Source organism: Siphateles boraxobius, unplaced genomic scaffold (genome assembly GCF_051911475.1).
Source record: "Siphateles boraxobius isolate OS27281-9 unplaced genomic scaffold, OSU_SipBor_1 46, whole genome shotgun sequence".
Classification (NCBI taxonomy): Eukaryota; Metazoa; Chordata; class Actinopteri; order Cypriniformes; family Leuciscidae; genus Siphateles; species Siphateles boraxobius.
The window spans coordinates 11,167,137-11,179,764 of NW_027509097.1; the positions used below are offsets into that span (position 1 = coordinate 11,167,137).

Sequence of the window (12,628 nt, forward strand, 5' to 3'; positions counted from 1 at the left end):
TGAAATTAAAATGAATTAATTTATCCCAAACTGAATTTTGCATAAAACACAAGATTAAATTGTATTAAAGTGTTTATATAATACATGAACAAAATTGTTAAAATACTTAAATCATACATCTTTGAACAAATGTGATCTATTTTCATTATCTTGCCCTTGCGGCATATCACATCTTTGTGATTTGGGAAGAAATACTACAGTAAAACCAAATATGGACACAAGACATCAATAACTGCATCAGTTATGAAATCACAAGAGTGAGTTTTATTTACTTTTTATTTTTTTGAAAAACAAAAATTCTTGTTTTGTAAATAATGCTATCAATATATCTATGCTGGACATACAACATTTCTGACATTAAATAAAAAAATAACAGCAACATTTTCCTTATTTACAGCCAATATGTGTCAGCAAGGCTATTTACATCGGTCCAGTTGTACACATTCAAAAAAAAAAATGAGAAAAAAAAACCTTGACGTGTATGGTGTTCACAAAATCAACACATTTACACACACACAAAAAAATATTTTCAGGAAAATTATAAATTTTCAGTTAGAACGGATCTCTAGGAAATGCATTACAAAGGCCCTGAAATGAATCCCACGAGACAGAATTAATGCAAAATTCATAAAGACAAGCAAAACTTTTGGACATGGATGAGGTTTAATGAAAATGGTGGTGTAAAATAAATGTATTTTCAATAAGAATGTTGATCAAAAAACAACCATCAACAGACCAACTAATCGATCCAAAAATAACGTTAAGGGCATTGTCCTTAAACCTGCATGGGATGCTGAACAGCTTCAGAGAACCCTAAAATGCCGTACAAACAAATTCTTGCTACTCCTTTACGAAGGGTCATTCATCTAAACAATTTAGCATCCTCACTCTAATCCTGCCAATATTTTTTCTCTCTAAACGACTACGCTATGCAAATGCTATGCAAAAATATGTACATTGAGGCAGAGGATTTATCAAGACATTCATGCACAATTACATTTTCAAAAACAAAACAAGCTCTTTAAAGTCTTTCGGAACACAACTACATGCAAATGTGCAGCAATACTCCATAACCACAGTTTAGTGCACATTAAAACAGTATTTGCAGTGGAGCCTGCAATAATCAATATCACTAGCCTCAGTGATAGTACACAGAACAGGACTGAGAGTAAAGAATTAAATCAAGGCCACACACTGATTGTGAGGGAACTAAAATAGCTGTTAACCGGGCAGTTGTTGCTTTATCATCACGGCACAATAAAATGAAAACTCAGCTGTAATGCTGCCATTTCCTTCTCGCCCAAACAGTGCTTTGCCTCCTTTAACCCCTTTTTTGCCACTGGACATGAAGTAGCATTCCTCTGTGTGGCATTCAACTCGAACACGTGCCCAGAATCAGTGCGGCTTATTTCCGACAGGTCCTGTGGGGAGTTTGTTTCTTCTGATTTTCAATGCGACATCGACTTCTTTCATCAAGCCAGGGCAACTCAAAATTCCTAGCAGACAACAAAAGTGGATCGACATGTTCACTATGCCTAATCAGTAGTTAAAAGCAGTAACACGTTACACAGAAGATATTTCCAACAGAAAAAAGGCTCTTACTGTGCAGGTATATTGGGCAAAGGCCGACCAAACGCCACTACCGGCAGAAAGGGTGTGACCAAGATGGCCTCCACTGTACAAGGGAAAATTGGTGAAATTATAGTATATTATATGATAACAGCTGGTTTGTTCAAAATACACTATAAAATTGATATTTTATCAAATTACATTTTCTTAGGCTCATACCATTCTCCAAATCAGGATGAAACGAGGACACTTCTGGCTCGCTCTCCTGAACATTTGTTTTTTTCTTCTCCATGCGCTGCTGCAGTCTTTGAAGCATACGCTGTTCACGTATTCTCTGAATGTCCCATCTAACGGAAAAAAACAGCAAGAATTTTAAGAGCTTAAAATGGTTAAGTGTTGTTTTAAGCAGTCTGTAACCAACAATATGTGCTTGTTTAGTTTATGCAGTGTTGAAGACAAACTACCATTCAAAAATTTGGGGTCAGTAATTCCTTTCAGCAAGGATGCATCAAATTGATCCAAAGTACAGTAAAGACTTTTACATTGTTACAAAATACTTTGATTTCAAATACATGCTGTTCTTTTGAACTTTCTATTTAATAAAGAATACTAATAACAGCACATCTGTTTTCAACACTGATAATAAAAATACATTTTTCTTGATTACCAAATCAGCATTTTAGAATGATTTCTGAAGGATCATGTGACACTGAAAATTCAGCTCTGCCATCACAGAAACAAATTACATTTCAACATATTTTTAAATAGAAACCAGTTAGTTTAAATCAACAATATTTCTCAACACTACAGTTTTTATTTTATTTTTGATCAAATAAACCGAGTCACAGTCAGCATAAGAGATTTCTTTCAAAGGAACTATAAAATCTTAGAAACCCTTAACGTTTGAATGGTAGTGTAGAACTTTATCATCCACATGAAACAAACAAAATAAAAGGGTTAAAAATGTGTTGATGCCACAAACACAGATTAGGAAAACACTCGTCTAGAAATAAATCTCACCGTTTTCGTCTCTTCTCATCCAGTTCTAACTTTGCGTGCCGTTTCAGAAAAACACTGTCATCAAGACTCTACAGAAACAAATGATGGATACATGACAATGGACCTCATACTTAAGGTTCTTATGACTTCGTATAATATGATGCAAATGATGACTCTTACTTCGGGGATGTCAACAGCATCCTCCTCCTGGATGGGTTCCATGATGTTTTCCCTCCATGATGGGACTAAGGAAATATTTCTTGTATTAGAATTTGAAAACCAACGTTTATAAACGGCCATTTTGCATTTGAACCAGGCACTTACTTGCAACATCCTCTTCTATCTTTGGACACTCTTCCTGTAACGGAGAGGCTGGAGGTTGCTGCCAACAGCATAGGTACATCTCGGTCGTTGTCATGTACGGAAGCTCTTCGGTTTCCCTGCTGTCGTCTCCCTCTGGATTCAGGTCCATCTGTCCGGATGATTTCACGTTTGTCTTCTCCGGAGTCTCTTTGCTTCGTAGGTCATGCTGACATGGCGACGTCTCTCCTGTATCTGATTTTTGGGGGGTCATTCTTGAGGCCTTACCCCTTGACCTCTGCATCTTTGTTTCCAACATGTTCATCTTTCTAAACAGAGTATTTACAGGTTATATCAGCCAAGCAGAAGCCAGAAGAAGAAAGAACAAGTGAAAAATAAAGGAAAGAGTGACTAACAGGTAGAGCTGCACGATTAATCGTTAAAAGATCGCAATTTCGATTCAAACACTCATTCGATCTCATTCCTAAATGAAACAGCTTCACAAACAGTCTTTTCAACCACACGGTATCGTTATTTCTGTTACAAATATTCATATTATCACAGAAGTACTAGGATAAAAGTTTATAGCTTGGATATAAATACTGATGTCTAAGGAAACGATCAAAATAGAGAAAATCCTTTTGAAAGTAGTTTGACGCTTCAAATAAAGATTGTATCAATTACATCGTTATGGCAGTAGGGGACGACAAGTGACTTAATAATGTACGTAATTGAATCACACATTCAAAAAATTCATTCAAATACACTGATTCATCCAGTAATGAAACAAGTATTATTGAGCGAGTACATTGATTGATCATTCAAACTGATTTTTTATAAGAATTCATTCAAATTAATTAAACATTTTAAATAGACTGCAGCAATTAACATTTTGTCAGAACCTATAGTAAATTACAGGTGATTTTGTTTATTTGTCTCATGTCTGTTCAGCATTGTGAACTCTATTTGAAACAAAAAAAAATCGTGATTCTCAATTTATCCAAAATCGTGCAGTTCTACTAATAGGGGAATTTCCCATTCTTACCTCTTTTGCACTTTTCCACCTGACTTAGATGTCTGAGTTTGAGGGTTGTCCCCCATATCTGATTCCCAAAAGTCATCCGTGTCAGGGACCCATCGCTCTAATGGCTGGAAGAGCTTCTTGTCACGTGGTTCCTTACTTAACAACTGCAAACGGCGCTCCATCCGCTCAATACGGGCAAGCAACTATTTCAAGGCAGGACAAATACATTAGGAAACAAATAAAAATCACTATCCCACAAACCATGAATCTCACACTTCTATTTAAAATTTTAAGGTCTTGTACATTTTTTTTTAAAAGTCTCTTATGCTCACCAAGGTTGCATTTATTTGATAAAAAAATACAGTAATATTGTGAAATATCATTACAATTTAAAATCACGGTTTTCTATTTTAATATAGTAATTTATTCCTGTGATGGCAAAGCTGAAATTTTACTCCAGTCTTCGGTATCACAATACCACAAGATTAGGTGCTCAAGTAACAAGTAGGTGCTCAAGTAGTTATTATTAATGTTGAAAACAGTTGTTATGCTTAATATTATTGTGGAACCTGTGAAACAGGTTTATCTAGTATTCTTTTATGAATAGAATAGACAGCTCAAAAGAACAGAATTTATTTGAAATAGAAATCTGTTGTAACATTATAAATGTATTTTGATCAATTTAATGCATCCTTGCTGAATAATAAAATATTGCAGACCCTAATGACAGTGTATATACCGTGTCTCTGTCTGATTTGAGCTCATCTATTTCCTTGTCCTTAGACTGCAGCTGTTGCTGTTGTTGCTCTATTAAGTCCAGCTGAAGCAGAAGCAGTTGTTTAAGGCAGGTGGCTTGTGCGTGAGGATGACCCGTGATCTTCCTCAAATTTGTCTTTTTACCCTCCGAGTGTTCATGTGACGCCCCCATGGTCTCTAACCCTTTGGCGTTTTTCTCACCCACAGGATCTCTAGAATTACTATGTGAATTCATGGATACAAACTCTGGCTTGTTATCAATGGTGTTGGTCTGTCCAAGAGGAGTTTTACTTTTTACAGGGGTGCCTTCACCCCCCATTTGTTTAGCTTGAAATGACAGTGTTTCTGTGCCCACAGAGCCAGCCTCTGAAGCCACAGCCAACTCTCTGCCAAGCTTTAAAGGCAATGAAGTCCGTTCAGGTTTCCCACCCAAAGTCTTGTCCAAGAACAGATGTTGTCTGGTGCTGTCTAAAGTGTCACCAAGAGGACCACTGAGCTCTTTACAGACACTAACTGGGTGTCTTGTTTGAGATGGGCTGAAGTCACAGTTGTTTGAGTACAATCCCACTTTAGAAAAGCAATCAGGTCGCATATTCATGGCGAAGAGAAACCTCAACCCTCTGAACCATGGCTACTATAGAGTTGATATCAACAATTCTCTTGTCTGCAGACCTGTACCTGAAAAAACATAAAATATTCAATTAGAATCAATTTTATAGCAAAGTGAAGAATATGTAAATAGCACATTATTATTTAAAGATCCCAGTGAATGCAGTGGAAATGTGAAGAAGCATTTCATTCCTGTCTATATATGTTACATATGCTTCTTTTTAAAGTTACAATAAAACCAGTGGGTAAGCAAAGACTAAAAAAAAACACCAAAAACCATCCACATAATATCTCGTATGTTATTAGTTGTTTAGAGGCTAAAATCAGTTGCTTGGTCATAAACAACATATCACTGCAGCTCAATACCGGTTGGACTTGAATAAAGACAGACACAGGTCTATTATACCAATACTAAAGATACACGTAAATCTTCTTACTAAACGCTATGATGCATATTGTTCAAGAGATATGAACCATTTTAACTTGAGCTAATAATAAAAAAGCGCGCCTCCATTTTGATCCTCACTGCTAGCTAGCCGCTGTTAGCAAACGAGGTTATGTCGTTTTCGCTGCACAGTTCAGTCTGAATCCACTCTATGCCGCATTTCTTACATAGTTACGGGTTTGCCCAGGGTAAATCCTCAACGATCAGAAGAAACGCGTCTTAAATAAGCTTTCTACTTTACTTTTATTGCCGTTTGTCCCCCATTTTCAGGCTTGAATCTGCACAATGTCCCAACATTACGAGTGCGTTTGACTCGGTGCGCATGCGTACTGTCGGGACATGTTTACATTCAGAGTGATGAGGGGGTCTGAGTCTATCGAGCTATATTAAGAGTCAGTATGCATTTTTTTTTATCTGCCCAAATATTGAGAGCCGTTACTTTAACCTATGGAAACTGGTAAGGATAGTTGTGGTAGTCCAGGGAACGCTAGTTGTCTGTCGGAGGGAAATTATGAATCGTACCGTGCACACTTGAGGAGAGGACCTTTCAACGTCATTTCCTCCGACGTTTTCGCACTCGTTTCGTTTCATTTTTAAATGTATTTACCGTACCCGGAACCATTTCATGCATGAATTATGATAACCGCAGTCAGGATCTTAGGGCATGAAAAATATATATTTTTTTATTTACACAATTTACAAAGGGATTTTCAGATTAAGTGGACAGTATGCGTTTATGTTTTTAACTGGATAAATTAAACATAATACATAGTACAGTGAGACTGTGTTTATTTAACAAATCAATACATAAAATGCTATAAAATCATGTTGAAACTATAAAATATATAGGCTAGCCTACAAAAATATAGGCTTTAAAACGCAACTAAGTTGGTTCCCGTTCGATCCATAAACTGTAAAAAAAGAGGTTCGATCAGCAGACAGAGAATAACTTCGTACAAGTTGAATGTCACGTGTCTATGATATCAGAACATGACGTGAGTGATTCTATCAAAGATCTCTAATACCAAAGTGTTGAAATCGCTCATGCTCCCTCCAGTCTAACAGAGTAGGCTTTCCCTAATGTCAGCTGATAGCTCTCCTATTTGAGAAAACCTATCTAGCCTGCATATATATATATGATTATCTGTTAATGTTTTCAGACTGTGGAAAAACTCGATCAGGGTGTTTTCAAATTTCATCTGAAATGAGCAGTGTTGGGGGTAAACAAGTACGTGCATTACGTGATCAGATTATTTTTTAATGTAAAGAGTAAAGTAGCCTACACCAGCACGGAGCAGAGCGAGCGTTTTCAATTCATATGGTAGTCGAGCTTCACAAACAAAGGTTTGTAGCTACCAGTGGTTTATGTGCATCGATGCCATCAAAACCCATGCATTAGAAAGAAAATGAAATAGCTTTAATAGCTGTAAGTCCACTCTGGTGACTTGTATGAGTGACTCCCAAATGTTCTTTTTGTCATCAATGTGTTTATTGCAGTGTTTTGGGTTGACTTTTCGATTTTTGTTAAATTAATTTTATCCTCAAACTTTGTTATTAGCCAAAAAATAGTTAATAATTATTTTATTACTATATAGCCTAGGCTATATATTACACCACATAAGAATAATTTAGTTGCTGACAAGCACTTGAATTGTGTGTGTGTGTGTGTGTGTGTGTGTGTGTGTGTGTGTGTGTGTGTGTGTGTGTGTGTGTGTGTGTTTGTGTGTGACTTGTGCTTGTAGGCTATAACTGTTTTGTTGTATTAATAATAATAAAAATATAATCAACATCTAGCAAAACTACTACAGACTTACTAAATAACGGTGCAACTCTTTTATAATGTGTTTATTTTCCTTGGATTTTGTGTGTTTCCTAATATAAACTAAAAAGTAGCTGATTGGGAGAGTAGAATAAAAAATGAGAAAAGAAAATGCATTTCACACTTCAAATTCGCATATTTATCTTTTCTACATTAGTCATAAGGTGTGATGGATAAATGTTGAAATTTGAATTTCACTCGTATGGAAAAATATGTATCACCCAATATATCCTGTTAATGGCTCAGTTCACCTGTTGATTTCAGCGGCATAATATTACATGCATTTACGTGTGTGTAACTCATAAGACCAGCAGGGGGAGATGTAGTACAAATGATTATAATTTTCTAAGGCTGGCAGTGGCTTTCTCTCGTAGCTCTATGTGCTATATTAGTAGGAAAGAGAGGTTTCAAAAAGTGTGAATAATGGAACCCAAATGCAATTATGTTGTTATTTTACAATTAACAGTAAGGCCAAGGAATGTGTCTTAAATGATTGAACAAAAAAATATGTTTATTTAGAGTGACTGACTTTCCCTCAGCTGGAATAGCCTATGATCAGAGGACTTGAGTCAGTCTCTCTCTCTCTCTCTCTCTCTCTCTCTCTCTCTCTCTCTCTCTGTCTGTCTGAGAAATTGAGGGAACTAAAGCGTATCTCACTTGACTTTTGTAAGCTATTGATCTCTAAAAGTCTTAAATGGATCACATCAATGTATGTATGAATGCGTTTTTCTGTGTGTGTCCGCAGGCTGTTTATGTTCATACTGAAACGTTGACGTTCTTATTCATCGAACATGGAGAAAGACATATTCACAGGTAGAGAGAGAAACGTAATTAATGGAGCAGACGCTCTGCTTATCATGACTTATCAAGCTCGACTTGTTTAGGTGCCAAATGTTGACCAAACTTAAAGTTTAATGGTTTTGTAGTAGGCTACTCAACAATAAGAGTGTAGTGTTCATAATCCAGTCAGATCCACTTTTATCACTGTGCTATGGCCCTATATGCCCTGCTAAGAAAAATATGTTCTAAGAACAACTCGCTATGCTAATGGTCACACTATAAAAAATTAAAAAAAAACGTTAATGTTGAGAGAAATCGTGAGTGAGGTGGTGCAGAGGCATTGTGTGAGCTGTGTGAACATGATGGTTGTTGTAGTTCTAGACTAAACGAGGAATTTACTCATCTCACTTTCACAAACCCAGATTCAGTATTCCTCAAATTGAAGACAAACAGTGAAATGCAAACTCAGTATCACGCAAACCTGCAATAATTAAATGTTAAATAATACAAATTCCTTATGTATTTAAAAAGTGTTATTATCCAGTGTCTTTGCTTTTTACCTTTGAACTTTCTTCTCCTACCTCCTAGAATGGCAGCACACCTGAAAGGTTTGTTTGAGCTGCGCACTCTACTGTACAGGCGTGAATGCTTTTCCTTCAGTCTGAGGCTTATTTGTTTCACTTTTGGTGTGTAAGGGCCTTTACATTGCCAAAACAAAAACAAAAAAACACGCAAACAAGCCCATCCCAGGTGAGAAAAAGTAAGCCCAAAGTACTCTAATGCATTACTTTCCATAAAAAGTAACAAAGTAAAACAATTAGTTACTTTTTTAGAAAGTAACATATTACTTTTAAAACTGCATATGAAACTGGTTGCTCTTGTATAAATCTAAGACTCTTGAATCACTAACCTGTTGCTTAAATGAAATCGTTTGTCAAGATTGTGTCTTTAAAAGTACAGAAAAGCTATTTAGGAACACCAATCCCAGATGACTTTACATTTGCTTGTCTCATGTCCATCGCAGCATCTTCAGATCGAAAGCAATCGGTATTGCAGATTAAAGCATCATGTCAATATAGACAGCTACAGGTCTTGTGGCATCTGTTAGTCTCCCTGCTTGTGTAATGTACAAATGGCTCTCCTCCAGTATGTGTCTGCTTGAGTATTGAATATTTGAGCATGTGCATGATTAATTATTAGATTATGCTGTATATAATTATAATATCAGTCAATATTTACCCCACCATATGCTGCAGATGCACAGGGGTGCCCTTCTCTCCTTATCACAATGGCTTCCACACCAGGAGGAGAGAGCGGTCTAACGTTTGGCAGGTATCTCTGTAATGCTCTTAGCCATCTGCCAGTCGCCTGGGCTCTCCCCACAAGAACATAATGTTTCTGATTACTGGGTTAATTTCAACACAGTTTGGCACAGTGGAGGCTCTGCAATCTCTTGCTGCACAGTTAGCATGTTTGGCCGGCAGCCATCATGCTGACAGCCTCCAGCCCGGCGTTGAATAGGTTCGGGTTTAGCCGAAGGGGTTGAATCAGAACAGTGGATCCTGGAGGTTGCCGAATACTATGATCGTCTATATTTTTACAGTCGCTGATTTCTCCTCTACCAGAATCAGAACATCACAGTTTGTTTTATAAAATAGATGAAATTCCTCTGTGTTCCTCTCTTTCTGCTCCTTTTCCATTCATGCTTTTTACTGGTGGATATCTGCTTCTTTAATGTTGCTATATCTCCCTCTCCCACATAGCCTAACTCATCTTGTTTGTCCATCTTTCAAATTGATATCTGTATTGCCCTGCTTTTAGTCTCCATAAGCTCTATTTCTGCGTTCTAATTCCCCAGCCAGTCTTAAGAGTGAATTACCTTGGTGGGTGCATGGGGTGTCAAGTGTAGAAGAGGATAACACATTGGCTCATGCTTTTTGTGAATATCATATCAAAAGCCAGTTAAGCTCAATTCATCCCCACTTTCTATTACATTTGTATAGTTACATCACTTCTGGAAGCATTTTAAATTGTTTAAACTACTACTGCAGAAAGAAAAAGTATTGTGAACTAAATAAATCATAATAAGTTTTGGTTGTGACATCTTGTGTAATGAAGTTTAATTTAAACAAATCTAAACTTTGTGCTTAGCTCTGGCAAATGTGAGTTTCGTAACAAATAATTTAGATCATACTTAATGACACTGACCCTGCCTAAAAATAAATTGTATTTGTCACTATATGATCTAAAAAGAAATTACGATTCTACAAACATAATTACTGTTGTTTCCGGTACCCCATAAAGCCCAAAATGTCTCTTCAGTTCATACATGATTCTGTCCAAAGTATGTATTTCTTTTTGTCATGTCCTAACATAAAAGCCTCGCTATTGCTAATAAAATAGATTTTTTTTTTCTATTCAGTCATGTACAAACTGTTAGAAGGTGTGTTACAAAATTGTGTTAGTCAGGTGTGATATTTCAGCTGAGACACTTCTTGTGGGTCAAGTCACTACATTGCCATTTTTGATTCTGTTTCTCTTCTTGTGTGATTCTCTTTCTCTGGAAAGGCCTCAAGTACTTCCCGTTTAATCACAGAGAGAGCTACTTCAGAAGGACACAAACAAAAATGTCTTTGGGGATATAATCCTGAGGATTTATTCCTTTTTCTGAACTCTTTCATATACATCAAGTTTAGTTTTTTCTTGCTCTGATTGATTGATTGATTGATTGATTGATTTCATTCATTCTTCAATAATTTATAATAATTTATTTAACTTTTGAGGCCTTGTGAACTGAATGTTTCTTTACTAGTAAAACTGTTAATTCAGTAAACGAGTTCACTTAAGCTTCTTTTTCTTTTGGCTCTAATGGCGCTTTTCCATTACCAGTACCAGCTCGACTCGACTCGACTCGCCTTGGCTCGCCTCGACTCGGCTCGCTTTTCGTTCCGTTTTCCATTGCAGAAAGTATCGCCACAAATAGTACCGCCTCAGCTCGCTTAGAACCTCGCCGGAGGTGGTACGAAAAAAAGTACCCGAAAGCAGATACAGGTACAACTTTTACACAGTGGAAAACCAAACAAAGGCGAGTCGAGTCGAGTCGAGTCGAGCCGAGCCGAGGCGAGCTGGTACTGTGTAGTGGAAAAGCGCCATAAGTAACTTTGCAAATACTTGTCAACTAAATCTCATTAGATCATTAGTAGACTGTCTGCTTAATATCTGCTAACTCTTTATTGTGATGCTCCTCCAGCAGACATTCTACTGACTATAAGTAACTTTGCAAGTATTTCGACATATTCTAACCCTCACTAGTCTACTAATACTCTACTAACACTCTTATGAGAGTTAGTAGACATGTAGGTGCAGCATTACTAATAGTCAATAGAATGTGTAAAGGGACCATCAAAATAAAGTGAAACCATTTTCTCCTTAAAACTGAAGTGAACCAATGACAGTCTCAAAAACGTGGTTTGAAATTGCTGGTGTTTCTGATGTCACCTTATAACCAATCACGTCAACGTGTGATCACCTCTGAGCTGATGTGAGTGTGGGGAGGCGGGGCTAATTTGCATATTCATAGAACCTCTTATACTAAATGAGACAAGGGCGTAGAGTTACATTCAAGCTATTTTTTAAGGCATGAAGTTATTTTATTTTAAAGGAAAAAGCTCTAAATATGTCATTTTGGTGATTACATGTGAGTTTAAAGGGATAACAACGATTGGCTAGGGGGATTTTAAGCAAAGAGAACTGTTTGGCCCTATGGTGGAAAAGCATCTTTACATTAGAGTGTATTGGTAATTTACACATTTTATGCAAAGTGATTTTTATAGCAAGCATTTCCTGCCTGGGAAACAAACCCATTGTTAGTGCCATGCTCTACTGTTTGAGCTACAGGAAGGCTTTCTATTGTTTCATCCAAACTTCTGTGGCGTCCTGTGCCATTCAAGCGACTGCCATTGATTTCACTGCGAATGCTGACAGATAGATTTCTCCAGGTATTAGAAACCTCCTTTCAGAAATTCAATTTGTTTTACTCCCTCTTGATTTTCAGAATGACCCAACTCTTTCCACACCTTCAAAACACATCTTGCTCATTGCTATCCGTCAAACTCTCCCCTAGTGCTTTCTCTAGCATGCAGGCGCCATAACATCCCACCCCATATCCCCAGAACACACATTTGTACACACATCCCCTGCTCGCAGCTATGATACCATTTTATCACCACGTCCAGTAAGTATATGGTATTGTGTGAATCATTTGAACTTTTGTGTGAATTGTGTGAATCATTGAACTTTTATTAATTACCAAAATATACATGTGAGT

General features: G+C 36.9%; 1 protein-coding gene across 4 annotated transcripts; it reads right to left on the reverse strand.

Annotated features, from left to right (window-relative positions):
- Nucleotides 1-244: 244 nt before the first annotated feature.
- msl1b (MSL complex subunit 1b) lies at nt 245-6,277 on the reverse strand. 4 transcript variants are annotated; one of them, XM_077200772.1, is made up of 9 exons: nt 6,225-6,277; nt 4,632-5,326; nt 3,914-4,095; nt 2,893-3,197; nt 2,749-2,813; nt 2,590-2,657; nt 1,789-1,916; nt 1,603-1,675; nt 245-1,496 (listed from the first exon to the last, which is right to left on the reverse strand). In XM_077200772.1, exons 2-9 carry the CDS (start codon nt 5,244-5,246, stop codon nt 1,406-1,408), a joined length of 1,527 nt encoding a protein of 508 aa, XP_077056887.1. In that variant the 5' UTR covers nt 5,247-5,326; nt 6,225-6,277; the 3' UTR covers nt 245-1,405. The 4 variants fall into 4 exon arrangements, with proteins under 4 accessions (XP_077056887.1, XP_077056886.1, XP_077056884.1 ...); XM_077200771.1 differs by lacking the exon at nt 6,225-6,277 and adding an exon at nt 5,870-6,199; XM_077200769.1 differs by lacking the exon at nt 6,225-6,277 and adding an exon at nt 5,944-6,033.
- Nucleotides 6,278-12,628: the final 6,351 nt, after the last annotated feature.

Coding starts and splice junctions, on each gene's coding strand:
- msl1b (XM_077200772.1), bottom strand. CDS start 5,246: ATGAATATGCGACCTGATTGCTTTTCTAAAGTGGGATTGTACTCAAAC. Junction 3,198..3,913: donor GGTGGAAAAGTGCAAAAGAG/GTAAGAATGGGA, acceptor TACTCTGTTTAG/AAAGATGAACATGTTGGAAA. Junction 1,497..1,602: donor TTGCCCAATATACCTGCACA/GTAAGAGCCTTT, acceptor GTTGTCTGCTAG/GAATTTTGAGTTGCCCTGGC.